This window comes from Tenrec ecaudatus, chromosome 12 (genome assembly GCF_050624435.1).
Source record: "Tenrec ecaudatus isolate mTenEca1 chromosome 12, mTenEca1.hap1, whole genome shotgun sequence".
Classification (NCBI taxonomy): domain Eukaryota; kingdom Metazoa; phylum Chordata; class Mammalia; order Afrosoricida; family Tenrecidae; genus Tenrec; species Tenrec ecaudatus.
The window spans coordinates 78,484,840-78,504,479 of NC_134541.1; the positions used below are offsets into that span (position 1 = coordinate 78,484,840).

Consider the following 19,640-nt stretch of genomic DNA (forward strand, 5'->3'; position numbering starts at 1 on the left):
GGAAAAGCTCAGTGACGTGCGTCCCAGATCCCTCCCTGCACAAAGAGGTGGTAGCAACACCTAGAATAGCATCCGCAGCAGTGGGCTTCCTGGCTCACGGAATGAAGAAAGCTGAATGCCTTCAGGCAGGAGACTGGCCTACAGAGTGAGGTGCCCTGGAGTATTTATCAGCAGGAATGGAGCTTTGTTTGTAACACTTGCTTGAGCGAAGCTGCAGAAGAGAAGCCAAGTGGCTGAGGCCAAGCACCACCATGACTGAGAAGGGGAGCTGTGAAAAAAGTACCTGTTCCTTTAACATTTCTTATCCTGCCGTGTAACCATTTCCCGTATAAGCTCCATAATCAGGAGTATTGTCTGTGAGCTCTGGGTGATCATTACAACTGATTGGCCAAATCAACGGAGAAGTCAAGGGCTGTGGGAGGGATGGTTGGTGTCGGAATATGGTAACAGAAGTTGCTAAGTGGAGGCATGTCTGATCTCTGCCTTGTGGGGATCAACTTTGAGTTTGTATGGAATTGGATTTACTTTCCCTCTTTTGTGTAGCCGTAGGAGCTCAGGCACAGCCTGCATACTGTTTACTCAAGACTACTTCCCTTTTTCTCCTTATAACTGCCAGAAAATACTCGGCTTCTACATGAGGTTATACAGTACATTCACACAAGAGAGAATAGCATTGCTTGATCGAAACCATCATAACAAATAAATGAATGAAACAAAGCTTTATTGGACTCCTGTACAAATCCGTCTGTGGGGCCCTTCATTCCTAGATGGCTTTATATTAGCAATTTCACCAACTGCATCATGATAAGGTAATACAGGTCTTGTGTGTGCCCTTAGTTGCTTGGGGGTGTGATAAATGACTGCTGATCGATGTTCTCCATACCACGGCACCCTGCTCCACACTCTCCTCCAGGCACACTTACCTAGTGAATAAGCATATTGTGACTAAATGATTCGTATCATCTTGCTAATGTTCAGCAGATTGAAGGCACATTGATTTAAGAAGCAAAAGATCCTTGGTTCGGTGTTCCAAGTCATTGGATAGGGAACAAATTGCCACTAACACCCAGCCCCGGAATGAGAAATGGGCAGCATTTTCCCAGGGCTCGGGCCCACCGGACCAGTGCTGTAAAAGCCACCTGACTTCTTGCAGACCTCCCTTAGCAAGCTCATGCATGCGCTGGAGGCAAATGGCAAAAGGCTTTTTGGATCAAAGCTTGGCGCTGAAACATGTTACGAGGGGAGTTCCTACTCTAGCTTTTAGGGGTTTTCATTGTAATAAACCAGTCATAAGAGAACAGTACACAAGGTCGGCGTACTACATATCTGACCATCTCAAGACAGCTGTGTTTAGAAGTACAAACATTTCTGAGTCGGATTTCTAAATTTACCAAAGGGAAATAAATTAAAAGTGCTCCCTCTAATTCTCAGAACAATTCCCCACCAGGCAAAGGAGAAGATTTTACACATTGCAATTGCTACAGAGAGCATGTACTTTACTTTCCCAAAATATAAATGTAGAAAAATAAATTTTCTGACTTTTGTACCTAGAAACATCTGGGAAAACTTTATTGCTTCTTGTTCTAAGTCATCTGAGCTGGCACATTTTACCAAATTTCACACCTTCCTGTGTAGTTGCAATAGGAAGTAGGAAGAAGATCATTATTTACTCCTGAAAGCCAAATTCAGGGAAATGAATTTGGCTCACATCTGACTGTGCCTCATATGGGTTACATCTGTGAATTTTGTAGTAGAAAGAAAGGGATTTTAATCTGAATTTACTTCACATTCGCAGCCATGGGGATTACATGCTGAGAAAGGGCATCTTCTGAGCCATCTAGCAGGCAGCGGGGTGGGCAGAGGGGAGACAATCTCAGAACTATATTCTGGGAACATAAGGGACTTGGTCACTTGGTTTAAGTCAAAGACTTTCAGGTGGAGGCATGTCCTCCTGACTAAGAGTTGGGTGACTTCTCTTTGTACTTCTGGTAGGCAGTCAGTATCTCTTTGATGACATTGGGATCCTCCAGGGTAGTGATATCCCCCAGGTCCTGAGTTTTGTTGGTGACTATCTTCCTTAGGAGCCGCCTCATGACTTTTCCAGACCTTGTTTTGGGAAGGCGTTTCACCACCTGGCAAGGGACAAATGCAACATTAGAATTTGGAGGTAGTAGATAGTTATGTGATATTGGTTGGTTGATGGATATGTCCCCTGCCAGAGAATGTAGGGTCCAGTGGGCTTTCCTTGTACAACCTGCACGTAAAACTGAAATCAAGCCCCAGAGCAGTATAAACAATTCTCAAAATGGCTGGGATCCATCCGGGGATCACGGAGGGCCTCCCTGTCCAGGGTTTATACCTCACTGAAGATGCCTCTGTTTATTCCAGTTGACTGTGTCACAAGAGATTTCTTTTAGTAGTACAGTCAAGCACAAAGGCATAGCACCTAATCTCCACCCCTGTCCTGGGACTCGGTTGGCTTTATCTCACAGAAGAGGTGAGAGTTACCTAAGAGGAAGCCTTAACCTGCAGTGCTTGAACATTTAATCTTTAACAGTTTCAAGCAATCATGCCAGATTTTATGGAACTTGTGCATGGAGATCTTTACTAGTGATGTTCTAGTCTGTATAGTTTTGTGTCGATAGCCCTGAGACTGGCCAACAAACCAATAGTTTGACTATTTAAAATGCCAAGTAACAAATAAAAATGCTGACGTCCAAAAGCTCCCATCCATGATGCTGACGTGGGCCTCCTGTCCCAGAAGATCATCTCCAAATAAAGATCATCTCCAAATAAAGGCATCACTAGGCATCATCTCCAAATAAAGGCATCATTGATAAAGGATGACACAAAAAGGCTAACGGGGACGAACAGGTTATGCAGCTCTTTCCAGAAAGGGGCTCAAATAGAGACTCCCTCAAAAGGGATCTGGCGATATCTCCTTCACCAGCACCAGGAGGTTTGGGGAGAGAAATTGTTCATAGACGACATGGAGGCTGGGGAAATCTAGTACTGTGTATATGCTTTTCTAGTTAAAATCCCTAATTTCTTCACCACTCAGGTCTGCTCCTATATATGCCAAATAAAAGCATATCAAGTACTGACTAGAACAGTTTCATAGACGGCGAGTTGTATAAAGTTTGGGTGCTATGTTCCTCTCTCCCCCTCGAAGGTCAGGCTGGGTAGCAGTACACTCACAGTTGACATCCCCTGGGTTACTTACTCACCATAATCTGGTCGGGCACAGCATACTTGGCAATCTTGGTGACCACTAGCGACTTGAGTTCTTTCGCCACGACTGTGTCATTTGCACCATTTTTCAACACGATGAAGGCAAACGCAGCTGGAAGGAAAGCAATGGCTTGGGGGGTGCTAAACTACAAACTACACCCAAAGCAGAGTGCTTGATACAAATCACCACCAATCCAAAAGTGAAGGGTAAATGTAATAGCGCCATAGAACAGTCCTATGATCGTCCTGCGTGCGATGAACATAACTGTTACTGACTGGCTGTGTGTGGCCCTGGACAGACACTTACTCTCCCGAGGGACCCACCCCTGGGCGATTCCCATAGCATCATCTCATAGAAGACACCCAAGAGGCCTGTATGAACATGCGGTGTTGATGGGATCGGGTATCAGGCATCAAATACCCAGAGCAAAAAAAAAAATCATAATATGAATTAGGGGCTGGGGAGGGAGTGCAGAGTGGAGGCCCAAAGCCAATCTGTAAGCAATTGGACATCCCCTTACAGAAGGGTCGTGGGGAGAAGATGGGCCTGTCAGGGTGCAGCATAGCACCGATGAAACATACAGCTTTCCTCTGGTTCTTTAATGCTTCCTCCCCTCCACTATCATGCCCCTAATTCTACCTTGCAAATCTGGCTAGAGCAGAGCACATGCATGGGTACAGGTAAGAGCTGGAAACACAGGGAATCCAGGACAGATAAACTCCTCGGGACCAATATTGAGAGTAACAATACAAGGAAGGGGAAAGGAAGGTGGGGGGAGAAATGGGGAACCGATCACAATGACCTACTATAACGCCCTTCCAGGGGGATGGACAACAGACAAGGGGGGTAAAGGGAGACATCAAACAGTGCAAGACATGGAAAAAAACAATAATTTATCAATTATCAAGGGTTCATGAGGGAGGGAGGGAAGGATGGAGGGAAAGAGGGGGAGGGAGGGGGGAAATGAGGAGCTGATACCAAGGGCTCAAGTAGAAAGAAAATGTTTTGAAAACGGTGATGGCAACATATGTACAAATGTGCTTGACACAATGGATGGATGGATGGTGATAAGAGTTTTATGAACCCCCAATAAATTATTTTAATAAATAAATAAAAATAACCTCCAGATCTCTAAAGAAAAAGAAGCAGCAGAAGACACCCCTGAGGTGGTGCTTGTGGCACAGCAAGCCAGTGCACCCTCGTGGAAACGTGCTGGCCAGCTCAGCAGCCCCGCTTCACGTGCCGCCTACCCAACACTCCAGAGCTCTGTCGGCCTGTGTATCTGCAGCCCAGGTGAGTGAGGTCTGACTTCCCACAGGCTGCATGGCATAGGGTAGCCTTACAGTGCCTCTTAGTGTCTCTGCCTGGGGTCAATCTTCATGTAGGGCGTGATGAGTGGTTCTCATTCCAAGATTCCAGGTAACCACCCACTTGTCCCAGCAAGGAGGGCCCGAACCAGAGACCACAGATGCTCATCGGGTCCAGATCCACAGACCCAGGGTCTCATGCATAAATCAAATGCAGAACAGCGGGAACAATATAGCTTTAGTAGATAGTGCCTACCAAGACCTATGAGGAATTACTCTTATGCATTGCCCAAACTGTTAGAACTTAGGAACTGCCAGTCATCAGATCCACAACATATAAACTCCTCACCCCCAGCACAGTAGACACTGGAAGCCTGGTAACACAAAGTACCATTCGGGGCCAAGAGAGACCATGTGGCTGCAGAGCCCACCAAGCCCCACCCAGCTGCCACGGCTCCATGATGGACAAACCCCAAGGTTGCCTTGCATGGGCAGCATCACTAACAAAACCCCCATCCCAGCACAGATGTGACAGAGGAACCTCGCCAGTGGATCCCAAGAGATGGAACGACCCCCTTGTGCCTTCATACTAGGTCTGAAATTCATAGCTCCTCGAGCTGCCCTTGGTCTTGCACTTATTTTCCGGGGTCTCTTCAGAGATGCTGTGCTTCCAAAAGAAGACAGAAAAAGCTTGGAGTATGGCTCCTACTGGCAGAGTCAGGAGAAGGCACTTGGCAGTCACCACTCAGGCCCTGCCAGTGTGCGCTGGCCTCAGCAAGAGTCTCAGGGGGGTGATGAGCTCCCAATGCTGAGGAGGTATTACTACCCACAAGCCCACACGCGCGGGTTTGTTTGGACTCCAACACTACCCAGTGCCCCTGGGAGACCCCAAGTGACCCACGTCGGCTATGCATGTCCCACATATCTCCCCTAAAGCACACAAACAGCAAGTCTTGGGGATACATTCTTTTCATTGAAAGTCTTGGGGACACATTCTTTTTGAAAAAGCATTTGGAGAAGTAGTCCATGTAAAGCAAGCTCATGAGTCCATACAGCACAGTGCAGACAATGGGGTCAAGAAGACAGACAACACTCAGGACACAGCGCAAGACAGGATGCCTCCACAAGACAGCAAGCAGAGCCCATCTGCTGGCTCAGCCCAGGCACAGCGGCAATACCCTGGTGTAGGGTCAGCGTGTGTCCTGGCCATGGCTAGCGAGTGAGGCCAGTGCAAACCTGGCATGTCAATACCAAGTTGATCCGTCCTGTTGCTCCCAGGCCCAAGCGCTTTGAAAATAGTGGTGTTTGTCCTACACATAGCCTCCATGGAGAGGACTGCCCATTCATTCACTTTGTGTTCTCTAGCATGTCCATGTGTGGATGCACTAAGGTGGCTGAGTTCTCCAGAGAGAACCCCGCTCACCACACAGCCACACCAGGGCACACCCTGACCAGCATGCGTGTCACCAGGTACTTGGCCAAGCCATGGAACTAAGCCCTGTGAGCAGGGCAGGAGGGATTTTTATCACAGAAACTCTGACACACACACACACACACACACACACACAGTTCCCAATCCGTCCTGGTCCCCTGGGAAGTCAAAAGTGACCCTAATTCCCAGTGCTCAAAATCTGCATGCACCAAGGCCAGCTTGCCCACAGCTCGCCACCCTCACCCTCTGTGTTTGTGCCCTCTCAGAGGGGCTAGAAAGACCCCATTTTGAATACTCACCTTCACCCTTGATATCGTGGGGGTAGCCAATGACAGCAGTTTCTGGCACTGAGGGGTGGTCAGCCTGAACACAGAGAGAACAAAAGGGGGACAGACAGTAGCCCCAGGCATCCAAGCAAGGTCTACACTTAGTGTACAATCCCACCCAAGCCCAGGTGAGCTGGCTCAGTGTGGAGGCCGAGGAGGTCCACGTCACTCACTATTGCATCCTCAATCTCTGCAGTCCCCACGCGGTGCCCGCTGATGTTGATGACGTCATCTATCCGCCCTGTGATCTGGTAGTAGCCTTCCTTGGTGCGGTGCACACCATCCCCAGTGCAGTAGTACCCTGAAGCCGAGAGAAGCGACTCAGTGCCAGCGTGCCCAGCTCCGATCCTGAGTGACCACTCGGCCATATCTGGACCACGCAACATTATGAGCTGCTGACCCAAACGCAACCCTCACCTCATCCTCATAGAGCAGCGCCCTACGTGGTACTATGTGGCTCCATTCTAGACAAACGGACCACGGTGGGCATCATGACTGCAAATGCACGGGCAACCGAAGCTACATGGAGGTTCACTGTCAGGGAGTGAAATCCGACGTGTATCAACCCTGTGGGAGAGGAGAGCAGCCTCGGGGGTTTCTGAGACGGCAAGTGGTTTCAAACTGCTGACTTTATGGTTAGCAGCCCAAGGCATAGTAACCCACTCTGTCACCAGGACACAGATGGAGTATAAGAAGCACAAATCAAGATGTTTTCCCCGTCCCACCCCACCCCTACAAAAATAGCCTTGTTTACAAACTAGACACTGAAAATGATTTATGGCGCCAGGCACAAGAAAAGAATAAAGTGTTCACAGAAACTAGGGGGAAGTTGAATACGTCCTGAAGAAACCCCGTGCCACAATCATAATTTCCAGGGTGGTTTCTCCCCTGCTCTCCTCAGCTATGGCTCCCTACTGTCGGGTCCTGCCCCCACGAGACGAAGGAGGCGGAGGAAGGGGCGTCACACTGGTGCCTCCTACGTGCTTGTCTTGAGCTGCAGAGCCACACCACACTGGGCGCACTCATCCAGAAACATCTCTGAGTGTGGTCCAGCAGTCTGCAGAGAGGGCTGCAGGCCTCCCCACCCCAGGCAGGCCACTCACCAGGGTAGTCTGTGAAGTAGGCAGTCATGAATCGAGAGTGGCTCCCGTAGATGGTCCTAGCCATGCCTGGCCATGCCTGTGAGAAGCATAACGTCCCAGCGACGTCGTTGCCCTCCATAGTGTTCCCCTGCAGACAGGCAGATTCAAGCTTGAGTGACAGACAAATCAGCGGTCCTGCTCTGGCCCATAGCGGGCACCCTCGGAGTGGATCCAAAGGAGCTACATGCAAGGATCTCAGGAAATCCCAGGCTCACTTGTCACCACCCCCATGCTGGCACCCTTCCCTTGAGAGAAGGCCAGTGCTGATACAGGACAAGCTCCGGCCCAAGTGCTACAGGTACAGCACACCCAGACATGCCAGGGCTGGAGATAGAGACCTGGACAGGCAGGGGGCTGTCCTGCGATTACACCCACCTTCTCGTCTATAACAACTGGGATAATGCCAAAGAAAGGCCTCATGGCCATGCTGGGGATGATCTCGGCGCCCTCCTCCGAGGGCCGTGGAGAGATGCAGATGCCGCCGGTCTCTGCAGAGGAGGGAGAAGGTTAGTGGCCTGGGATCTCACCTGCTTGTGCAGACTGGATGAAGAGGGCCCTGGGCACCACACACTGACTTCCCTCCCACAGTGTGGTTTGGGGCTGGGGGCGGGGGCGGTTCAGCAGAGGCCCTGATGACCTTCTCCTGCCGCAGACCTAGGCCGGGCTCCCGCTCCTCATATCACTGCATACCATGAAGCACCCCAACCAGCCTACTAAACCAGACATCCAGAGAGAGGGGGAATCACAACACCACAGAGATAACTCCCTTTCCCACTAACGTGCAAGTGCAGCCCCACTACCTGCACCCACGAAAAGCCCACAGATGTTCTTGTGTTCAGGAAAGGGCTCCTAAAGTCAACAGCTTGAACCAGGTCTGGTTCCACACGAAGCCCTTAGCAACTCACTTTAACGACACCACGAACCTCTTCAAGAAGCACTAACAGATGGCCTCAGACAGGTAGCTACACCGCACATGTCTCACAGCAAGACCGAGCCCAGCGTTTGTGCGTCCTGTGTCTGTGTGAGCATCCAGATGTGAGTGGACTCAACTGCATGCTAACAGTCAGTGTCCTCACTCAAGGCAAGAGTTGCCCGGGAAGAGGTGCCCAGTGACCCCACTGCACCGTCAGGGATAGTCTCACCTGTCTGCCACCAGGTGTCAACCAGTGTGCATCTGCTGTCCCCCACCACCTTGTGCAGCCACTCCCAGGCCTCGTGGTTGATCGGCTCTCCCACTGAAACCACATAGCAAGAGGGAAAAGATATCAATTGACCCTGGTGGAAACCCAAAGGATAGGGTGTTGATTGGAACAAACTTTCATTTTCCTGAAGGATATAAAAGCAGACTGAAAAGGCAAGACGATATGCCATGCTACGTCATCCAAGAAATGTGGGTTTCGATGTGGAACTCACCAACAAAGAGCTGGCAAGGGTGTTCACAGACACTCTCTAGGATGTAAGCTGGTACAGCAATTTGGGAGAGCAATTTGGACATGCCTCTTAACGTGTGAATATGCATACAGCTGAGATTTCTGGACCATTGTTTGGTAGTCGTTGTTAGTTACTTCTGAGTTGGCCTTGGCTCACGGAAACTTTACACATAACCAGAGGAACTATCACCTCGCCCTGCACTACGCTCATACTGTCTGGTATACCTCATTCCATTGTTGCTGCTATTGGGTCACAGGTTCTTGTTGAAGTTGAAGGCTTCTCTCGTTTTTACCGACCAAGAATGGCCTTTGCTGGTGATGTGTGCAAGGTAAGCGAGACAAAGTTTCACCGCTCTCACATCTAGGGAGCATGCTGGATACATTTTCCCAGACAGATCTGTCCGTTCTCCGGCAGACCGTTCAATAGTCAATATTCTTCACCAGCACATCAATGCGTCCTTTTGTTTTCGCTGTTCCGCTTTCACATACATATGATGCAGTTGAAAAGACCATGGCTTGGATCAGAGGAATCTTCGTCAGTAAAGTGACATCTTTGCTTTTGTTTCTTTGTTTTAACATGTTAAAGAGGTCTATTGTTGTGGATTTGCCCAATGAAATACATCACCTCGTTTATTGACTGCTGCTTCCAGGGATGTGAATTGCTGGCCCCAGTAGAATAACACTCTTGACAACATCAATTTCTTCACCATTTATCATGTTGTTTATGAGTCCAATTGTGAGTATCTTTATTTTCTTCACAGTCAGGTATACTTCACACTGAAAGTTCTGCTAAACATGTTTCTAAAGATAAAGCCTGATATCAAAAAATATTATTCTGGGGTAATACAACCATGAAGGCCTATGTCCCCTCAGGGGATGTCCAGAGCAGCCCTTTTCACAACAACCAGAGATGATCATCCAGAGGAAAACGAAGCCATGCTGCCCAGGCACACAGGCAGCGGAGCACCATAAGGCAGCAGAAATGGGCGGACCACTGCCATAGTAGAGGTGTGGTGAACCCAGACCATGACCTTGCTCAGAGTGAGGTTCTGAGGGTAAATGTGAGTGAGCGCGTGTATGTGCGTTCAGGAGCAAGCAGTACTTGTCTGTGGAATTGAAATCAAAGAGTAGGTGTGGCTGGGTCTCTAAGTGGGAGGGGCACCCTTGAGCCCCTGTGCATAATATGAGTGGCGGGGATAAGTAGGTATGGATATAGACAGTCTTCCAGATGAGCCCTCAAGATGTGTGTGTTCCAGTGTGTTTTATATCTCGATCCAAAACCAAAACTCACCGCCACTGGGTTGATTCCGACTTCTAGCGTCCCCTGTACTTCTGAGACAGTAACTCTTTACAGGACTGTAACTCTTTCTCCCCCAGAGAAGCTGATAGTTTCACATTACAGACCTTTCAGTTAGCAGTCTAGTGTAATGCACAGCTCACTACGGTCCCATGGCTCCCTTACACCTCAGTGGGATAGGGCAAGGTACTAAACCCCTCTGACTCCATCAGCCAACCTCTGTGTCTATCCTGGGAGAGCCATACACGGGCCGATGTGTGCTGGGACTTGTTCACATGTTAAAACACTTTCACGTGAGTTATCTCTCACTCCAGACTACCCACCGCCCAGCAACTCTCTGATGCCTGTCCTGGCAGGAGCCTCTGGATTCCCCACAGGAGACAGAAGAAGACGTCCACTACCACAATGGTTCTCTGGGGAAAGCCCGCACTCCATTCCAAACTCTACATAAATGACTGTAGCCACAGCTCCCCCTTGAATGGGGCCACCTCTGCAGACAAATGCCCCACGTCATTGAGTGATGGTAAAGAGTATAGGGGAGTAATAGGGTATGATAGTGCTCTTGTCAAGAAGAAGCCTCCTCAAAGAGCTGTGTCTTTGTGTACACTCACACCTGGGCTGACAGGGTTGAGGGGCTCACAGCCACAAATAGACCTTTCTGAAACCTCACCATTCACTAGTGTTCCCATTTCCCCTTTTCTCAAACAAAACATATTCATTTGTTACTGATGAGATGGAAAGTTTTTATGTAGATTCTAAAGAAAAAACAAATCTAGGGGTGAACATCTACGGGTAGCTGAATTCTTCCTACTGGGAGGATAAAGAAATCAACACACCCAAAACCTGGTTTACCCAAGGGTAACTTTCAGCTAGCCTGGAGCTGGCCTGGAATGGCCTCTGGGAAGAGGAGATGTTCCAGTTTGGCCCTGACATCCCAGATCTGAAGCGCATAGACTGACAGTGGTGCTGGGTCCAAAGGACTTGGACGCCCATGGTTGCTTGCAAGTATGGACTACTGATGACAGCAGATGGTTTGCCACAGCTGTGACAAGGCAAAGAGTTGCCCCCAAAAGCCTTTTGGTTGTTGGGTCCATAGCAATTCATAACAATCCCAGGTGGCAGCATAAAGTTGCTCCATAAGGCTTTCTTGGTTGTAATCCTTGCAGAAGAGTTCCAGACCTTTCGTCCACAGTGCCATGAGGTGGGTTTGACTCACCAAGTCTTTAGGTAGCGCTGCTCAGGGTGTGTCTCTCTTGGGGGCTTATTGGTTCAGAGAAGTTTCGGGTCAAAAAGAAGGTGCATCAGCCACAGACCTCCCAAGAGGAGGACAGCAGGGCCCGAACCTAGCCTCAGCAGGTAGTGGCCGCCTCACTCTCACATAGTCCTGAAGCACACTTTTCTGCAGGTTCCGTGAATCTCCTGTGGGTACCCTTCCTCACTGTCCACACTCTAGCCCCATTAGGAGGTCAAGGATCTGTGTGCACAGCCATGGCACTGGCCACATCTGCATTTCGTTTAGGTCCCCAGATGCTGCCTGAACAGAGCACAGATGTGGCACCACAAAGGGTGAACTGGGTGGATGACCCTATCTCTTCATATGGGGCCATCAGACAGGAACCATAGCCCCAGCAGGTCATGAAAGGGTCTCAGACTCATGACCCATCCAGAAAAACACTTCTTGAGATAAGTCACTTATTGTGATAATGCCATGCATCGTCAATACTGCTGACCCCAGGCTTGGTCACTCAGTCACACCTGCGTGTCCAAAGAATGGACATCTGAAGAGGAGCCCTCTCCCCAAGCCCTGTGCCCATGTGGTGCCATGCCCTGGGTACTACACCGAGGTGGCCCAACTCTCACTGAGTACACAGAAGCGCACATCATCCACTGGGTTCTTCTTAGGCAGGGGGTGGGGCTATGTGACAGTCAGTAGACTAAGTTGGGTCAGTTGAAGCATTACAGGAAGGAAGAGCTGGGCCGTGCAGGCTCTGCCTGCGGACACACACTCAGAGAAGCATGAGGACAAATATCCTGACTAGATTATAGGGTCACAGGAAATGCACCATGCACTGCGGAGCATGCAAAGGAGGTCTGGAGGGCGGGTTGTCATCCTGAAAGGCAAAAGAGAGCGGGCCTCTGCAGGCTGAGGTGGGGACACAAACCTGTGAAAGTTACTGGGGTGGGGGAAAGTTACTGGGGTGGGAGGTGGGGTGGGGGGGCAGAGATTATAGAATGTCAATAGAACCAAGCACGGGGCTTAGCATAGATTTTGCACCTTAATTGATGAGGAAACTTGGACAAATTCTATGACTACTCAGGGTCTCAGTTTCTTCCTCGATAATATGCTTAGCTCACAGGGCTGGCATAAGGATTAATATATTTAACAAATATTGGACATTATTAATAGTAGTGACACAGTGGTTAAAGAGGTCAACTGAGAAATGGAAAGTTGGTAGCGCAAGCCAGTGTGGCAACCTGCTTCTGTGGGACTGGTAGCCTCAGAAAGCTTACCGGTTAGGTTTGCTCTGTTCTTGCAGCGTCACTATGAGATGGAATCTAGTCAATGGCAAAGGGTTGTGCTCAGTTTTGTTTATTAGTAGTACTGCAGATTCAATCTCATAGTATCTGTCTTCCTAGAAAGTTCTTTGTTACACAAAAAGGGGAAAGAAGACAAAGGTGAGCGAAAAGCAATTCTTAAGTCTACCACGTATGTCAGGGACTCTGGATTGTATTCTTTTATATAATCCTTAAAACCCTGCAGGGTATGTTCTCCCTTCTTTGAGGACAGGAATAGTAGAGAGCTACCCACAAGGAAACAAGTTGCAAAGAGTCTTGTGGGATACGGCTGCCCACTGTGACCACCCTGTACACACACTTTCACCAGGCCTCACACCCACAGCGCTGATGCCCCCACATGCCCTGTACAGACAGCGATGGGACAGGCCTGTACATTCGCCCAAAGAATCTGCAGGGGTCTCCCACTCTTGCTCTCCCAGAGAGCCAGCCACATGGGCAACAATGCAACCAGGCATGGGCAAAGAGAGGGGTAGCCGTGTGTACTTTCCACTCTTGTACGCCGCGAGAAAAGTGCCTTCCCAAAGACTGAGCAAACTCTACCCAAATTCAAGCCAGAGATACCCTTCGCCCTTGCGATCCTCCGCTGCAGATGTCAACCGAACAGTTCAAAGATTCAAAACGATCCTTAGTTCACCCGCAGCAGTAAAGAAATTGAATTGAAGTAAATAAGCAAACAGTGAATTGAAGTAAATAAGCAAACAGCCATAGAATTAAGTTCCATACTTTCGCCAGAGAAGTGACTTGGGCCTTAATGTACTAAGCTGGGGCTTGTAATGAAGTGTAAGCTACAGAACCCAGGCCCAGAACAGGTCTAGACTGGTGTGTGACCTAGGGACAGAGATAGGGCGGGGGAAGGGTGGGTTGGCGCAGGGACAGCCAGCTCTGTTTGTATGCACCATTACCTCCAAGCCCGCAGAGTTGTGCTAGAGATCATTTGGAAGTGTGTTCTGCCTCTGCCAGGCCCTAGCCTGCCCACTGTCTCCTGCCACAGGGCAGACTCACCTGAGCCCAGGGTCCGCAAAGAGGATCGGTCGTATTTCTTCACCCAGGTGTCACCGTACTTCAACAGCAGCCGCACGGCCGTTGGGGCACAGTAGAACTGGTTGACCCGTAGGCGCTCCACCGTCTCCCAGTACCGACCTACGAAAATGTCCAACGTGTCATTTTCTGAACACAACCTCCCCCGCCAGTTAAGGGGAAGCTTGTGGTCTCGTGGGTTCACTACGTGCACACACGCCTCATGTGTTCATTGTTACTGCAGATGGAAGAGCCTGTACCCCTGGAGTTTACACTGCTCCCAAAGCACCGCACCTAGTCCACCGATGGCGTGTTTCCGTCCTCCTGTCGGTATTGTACACAATACACTTAGGACTTGGATCAAAGAGATGGGACTGGTGATTTAAAAACCACCCTGCCACTAACGCAGATTTGCTGTTCCATCCCATTTCAGACACCTCTCTTCTGGTCAATGGTGCTCCCGGGGAGTGCCCAGAATGCTCATGGCTTTAAGAGAGCCCCACTCCAAAGATAAAGAGCAGACCTCAGGTGGTTGCAGTGCGAGCCTGGCATTACGGTAAAGCTGGGCTCTCGGTCTCTGAGTGGCGAAGCCCGCATGTTCTCCCCTGTGCTGCAGACACTCCTGGGAGGACCAACACGCCCATCCTCTCCACGCTTGGCTAGAACTTCCAGCAGAGCTAATGCAACTGAGCTCAATTAACACACGCTTTTGCGGACATTGTAGGAAGATGCCAAGATGAGCCAGACACAGCTATGTCTTCAAAGCTTCTACAATCAGCCTCGATTTATAAAGGGCCCCCCCCCCCCCAGCCATCCCTTAACCTGATACAGGTGCACTCTTAGGACAGCTCTGTTGACATAGGGTGGGGTATGATTCTCCCTCCGCCAGGGAGATTAGAGGTGCAGCCAGATAGCTAGACTTTGGGGAAGGGCTTCGTAACAAGTCGGCAGTGGGGGTGTCAGAGGGCAATGTAAGTCTAAAGAGTCAGTGTAAGTAAAAGGGGCCGGAATGCCGGAATGGTGACCTACAACTATCTTCCAGCACCTACCAGAATCTCTTCTTCCCCTCATCTGCTCTTACACGGATGGGTACCAACCTGATGAGCCCATAAGCTGGACCCATGGCCAAGAGCTCTAGGTCCCCCTGCATAGTGCTCATCTGGGTCCCATGACCCCACCACACAGAGTCAGGCCTCCATCTTTATATCATCTCACTTCAGCCCTCGAGCCCTCTTCCTGCCCTGGCCCGGGGTCTGAAGCAGTGACCCCACTCCTCACCAGCATCCGGGTAAACCGGGGTGCTCTCAAAAAGGACAGTGGTGGCTCCGTTGCAAAGTGGTCCATACACCACGTAGCTATGTCCCGTGATCCAGCCAATGTCGGCCACACAGCCAAAGACGTCACCCGGCTTATAGTCGAACACCAGCTGCAAACAGAAGGAAGCGCTGTCAGGAGGGGGCTCTTACTCTCCCACACTGCCGGCTCCTTATAGCTTCAACCAGTCACCCAGCACAGGGGACGGCTCCCCCGCAGCCCACTAATGACCAGACCCATGAAGGTCAACCCAGGCAGCGTGATCTCTGCTGGTAACTTTGGAACCGAGGCCATCATTGATACGTAGACTGATGTGGCTGTGAGGGGGGGGCTGCCACGGAAGAGCCTGCAGAGAAATACAAATGTCTCAAGACTTGTTCCAGGTGGGGGTGGAACTGTATGTTCACAGGTAACAATCCATCTGATTGTACGCTTCGGATTAACACCAAGGACTACGGAGCGGGAATACGTGTATTACCCGGAGGTCTTGTCCGGGGCCCAACATGAGTCTGACCTGGTCTCTGAACCCAACTGCTAATTTACCTGGACACAAAGGACAGGGGACAATCTGCAACAGCAAGGCCACAGAACCTCATGGGACCAAAGGCCCAGGTTCTACAACAGATTCAAAGAAATGAAAGGGGCTCCGGGGAATCCAGGGAGCCCTGGCCGTGCAGTGGGTTACACTGCAGTGGGTGCTCACTACAGTGACAGCAGTGTGACCAGCAGCTGCTCTGCAGAAAGATGAGTCACGCTCCTCCTGTAAAGATTTTCAGTCACCAAACGACAGGGGCAGTTCAACTCCATCCTGGAGGGTTACGCTGAGTCAGAATAGGCTCGATAGCAGTGAGTTGGGTAGGGAATTTATATATTTGAAAGAATTATTAGACATACTGAACTTTTTTCATGGGTAAGAGCATGCTATAATGTGTAGGGACACATCTTTTAGCAACACCCTACAGAAATAAGGCACAGAGAGTAATGGGGAAAAACTCAGATCTCTGGTGGAGATCGGGAGAAGGGGGACAGAGCACACAGAAGGGGCTTCTCTGTGGTTTTTTGGCCAGAGTGACATTTGCTGTGTAATGAACAACTCATAAAATCATCGTTCAATTTGGGTATTTTTCTGTATCTATATATTGTTTTATAATTCTAAAAAAGTTTCCGTCTTTGGTGGTCTGCAGTCTTGCATTGCTACAGATAGGGTCTCATTCTCCAGGAAATGTCCCGAATAGCGGCAGTGGTCCTGCGGGGCCAGTGTCTGGCAGAGAAGATTCCATTAAGGAAGAACGCTGTTTCACTGGTGACGGCTGGCGAATCCTGACGCACTCATCCGGAAGCCCGGAGGCAAGCAGGAACTGAAAAGGCTTTCTAATCTGGTCTGCCCCAAGTGGGGAGATGCCCTCTCCCCACCATTCAAGATAGGTGAGCAGGCAGTTGGGTCAACCTTTCCCCAAAGAACAAAACAGAGGGCTAAGCCTTGCCCTGCCTCATACCCACCCAGATCCAACCACATCCCAGGCTCCTTTTCAGAGTCCATAAAATCGTGAATGAAAAAATCCACAGGCTTAGCATCTTCCTCTTCAGGGAGGAGGAAGCTGGCTCCCCAGGCCCCACCCTGACCTCACTGCCTCGGAGCCTGCTCATGGGCACCCCACTCTTGCCTGGCAGGATTCTATAGCAGCAGGGGCTCCAGCCTTCCCCAAGTCCGATACCCTCCCTTCGGCATGCGCTCAGCCCGTGGGAGAAGCGGCCCACCTGTGTCACCTGTCCTCAGAAGAGCCACCAGGGTTGTGTACCTTGTGAGTGAGTGCTGCATAGAGCAGGTAGCCGGCCTGAGTGTGCACAAGGCCTTTGGGCATTCCGGTGCTCCCTGAAGTATACAGCAAGAACAGCATGTCCTCGCTGCCCATGCTCTCTGGGGTGCACGCAGGCTCCTCCTTGGCCATTTCCTGTGTTGGAGAAAGAACAACAGCCTGTCCAGAGTGTTCTGCCCCCCGTGGGGACGCTTCGCAGGAGCCAGCTCATCCCTTCTGGCTTGCCTAGATGGATTTCCAAAAGCAGAGAATCTATAGGAGATTCAGTGAATCGCCCATTACACTTGTACATGTCCCATCATGCCTGTAGCATCTGAATTCCAGCTTCCATTCAGGTGATCACCTACTGGGACTGTGGGAGGTCCTGGACATCTCCAGGAGCCCAAATTGAGAACTACAGGTGAGACGTCACAGACCCAGGAAACCCAGCTATGTGTAGGCTTCCTGGGCCTATGCCAAGCAGGGTGGCCCTACCTGCTCCAGGGGGACATCCAGTTTCCCCATGGGGACCTTCTGGTCTGTCCTGTGGGCCACCAAGACTCGTCTCACAGTGGGGCAGAGCTTCACAGCTTCATCCACAATCCTCTTCAACTCCAGCACACGGCCACCCCGGAGCCCCTGGTTGACAGTGATGACTACCTCACACTTGGCTGTGGAGACAACATGAACGCTTTGGTCAATTTCTCTTTCAAATGAACCACGTGGCTAGATTCAAGCTGTCTAGTCCAGGCTTGAAGTACAATCCTAAGAACATCAGCAAAGATGCAGAGGCGGACTGCTTTGCAAACATTGAGGGGTGTAAGCTCGAGGCTGGCCCAAGCTTTGTGGGTGTGATAGAAGCAACTGAGGTTGTTACTTAGAAGCTCCATCTCTCCCAGACTGGCAGCCTAAATAAACTCCCAATGGCAGGAGTCCTGTCATTCTCTGCCATCTGCCCCCTGACTGGGACATGGAAGGTCATGAAGGTAGGAGATAGGGTGAGAGATGCCCAGCTCCTGGTATGCGGAGGTGGGTTTGGTCCTCTGGAGCAGTGAACATTCTTCTCTGCAGAGGTCTTAGTTTCCTTCCTGGTCACTGAGCTGGCTGCGGGTTGTTCTGCCATTGCAGTCTTTGCCTCGGCCATGCTCTGGCATAATCGTGGCCAGGGCAGCATGGCAGTCCTCCGGTGGGGAAGCTCCTGGTCACAGATCGGTTTTAAGGAATTCCACAGCTCTGAGGCCTAGCAGAGAACTGTCCAAGAGCACACACATATTTCAATTGTTTATTTCCTGAGAACCAGGGTATTCACAAACTTGACTTCTTGACCATGGATTATATTACAGATAAATATGATCAAAACTAACAGTATGGGATTATTTAATAAGGTTGAATAAGGCCCAAATAAATTCCTAGAAATGTCAAAATACATGCACTGTGTACACACATGCACACTGTACCAGAACCAGCAGATGAATGGATGGATACACAAAAGGTACAGCCACACAGTGCAGTATGAGTCAGCCATACGCACCAATAAAGTCTGATGAATACTGCCATGTGAAGGAATCTGGGAACACTATGCTGAGTGAGACAAATAAGCCACAAAGGGCAAACTCATGCCGCTTGAAATAACTGAAATACACAAAGGAGTAGTAGCAAAAGCACATGAGCAGTTTCCGAAGCTGAAGAGACGGACGTGCGTAGTTCCTGCTGAGTCTGTGCCCTTTCGGGTGATGCCTGTCAGTGCACACAGGTGACAGTTGCACCCTATGGCGGGTGATTCAAACGACACTCTTGACACTTTAAAAGGTAACAACGGCAGATGCTTTGTTATGTATATTTTATCACAATTTTTTAAATGCTCAGTGCCCAAAAAATGTTTTAATGTGCAAAGGACTTGAATAGACATTTATTCAGAGAAAACGGAGACTGCCCTGCTGTCAGAAACAGCGCATTCCTATGAAACTTTTCATAAGCCGTAAAGTGACTTACAGTGAAGAAGCAATTACCATTCATTTATATGGGAAGAAGGTTTTTTTTAGGGGGGTTCAGATTTCATTAGTTTTTAAAACTCATTTTATTGGGGGCTCATATGACGCTTATCACAATCCATACATCCATACATTCTGTCAAGCACATTTGTACATTTGTTGCCATCATCATTCTCAAAACATTTTCTTTCTACTTGAACCCTTGGTATCAGCTCACTTTTCCCCTCCCTCCTGCCACCCCCTACCCTCGTGAACCCTTGATAATTTATAAATTATTATTATTATTGTCATATCTTACACAGTTAAATGTCTCCTTTCACCCTCTTTTCTGTTGTCTGTCCCCCAGGAAGGGGGTTATATGTAGATCCTTGTAATGTAATCTGTTCCTCCTTTCCAACCAACCCTCCCTCGACCCTCCCAGTATTGACACTCTCACCACTGGTCCTGAAGGGATCATCTGCCCTGGATTCCCTGTGTTTCCAGTTCCTATCTGCAGCAGTGTACATCCTCTGGTCTAGCCAGACTTGTAAGGTAGAACTGGTATCATGATAGTGGGTGGGAGGAAGCATTAAAGAACTGGAGGAGGGAGACGTCAGGCAGTGTAAGATATGATAAAATAATAATTTATAAATTTTCAAGGGTTCATGAAGGAGGGATGAGTGGGAGGGAGGAGGGGAAAAAAAAGAAAAATGAGGAGCTGATTCCAGGAGCCCAAGCAGAAAGCTAGTGTTTTAAGAATGATGAGGGCAACAAATGTATAAGCATGCTTTACACAATTG

General features: G+C 49.6%; 1 protein-coding gene across 1 annotated transcript in view; it reads right to left on the minus strand.

The window, feature by feature from the left end:
* Positions 1–704: 704 nt before the first annotated feature.
* Positions 705–19,640, minus strand: part of ACSS1 (acyl-CoA synthetase short chain family member 1) — a 54,740-nt gene continuing 35,804 nt past the window's right edge. The window contains exons 4-14 of the mRNA XM_075564178.1: positions 17,366–17,541; positions 16,874–17,026; positions 15,039–15,186; positions 13,746–13,883; positions 8,582–8,674; positions 7,815–7,927; positions 7,401–7,527; positions 6,471–6,598; positions 6,271–6,334; positions 3,228–3,343; positions 705–2,132 (exon numbers count right to left, since the gene is read on the minus strand). Of these exons, the coding sequence (XP_075420293.1) occupies positions 1,956–2,132; positions 3,228–3,343; positions 6,271–6,334; positions 6,471–6,598; positions 7,401–7,527; positions 7,815–7,927; positions 8,582–8,674; positions 13,746–13,883; positions 15,039–15,186; positions 16,874–17,026; positions 17,366–17,541 (1,433 nt within the window). The 3' untranslated portion in view covers positions 705–1,955. The remainder of the gene's footprint in view (positions 2,133–3,227; positions 3,344–6,270; positions 6,335–6,470; positions 6,599–7,400; positions 7,528–7,814; positions 7,928–8,581; positions 8,675–13,745; positions 13,884–15,038; positions 15,187–16,873; positions 17,027–17,365; positions 17,542–19,640) is intronic.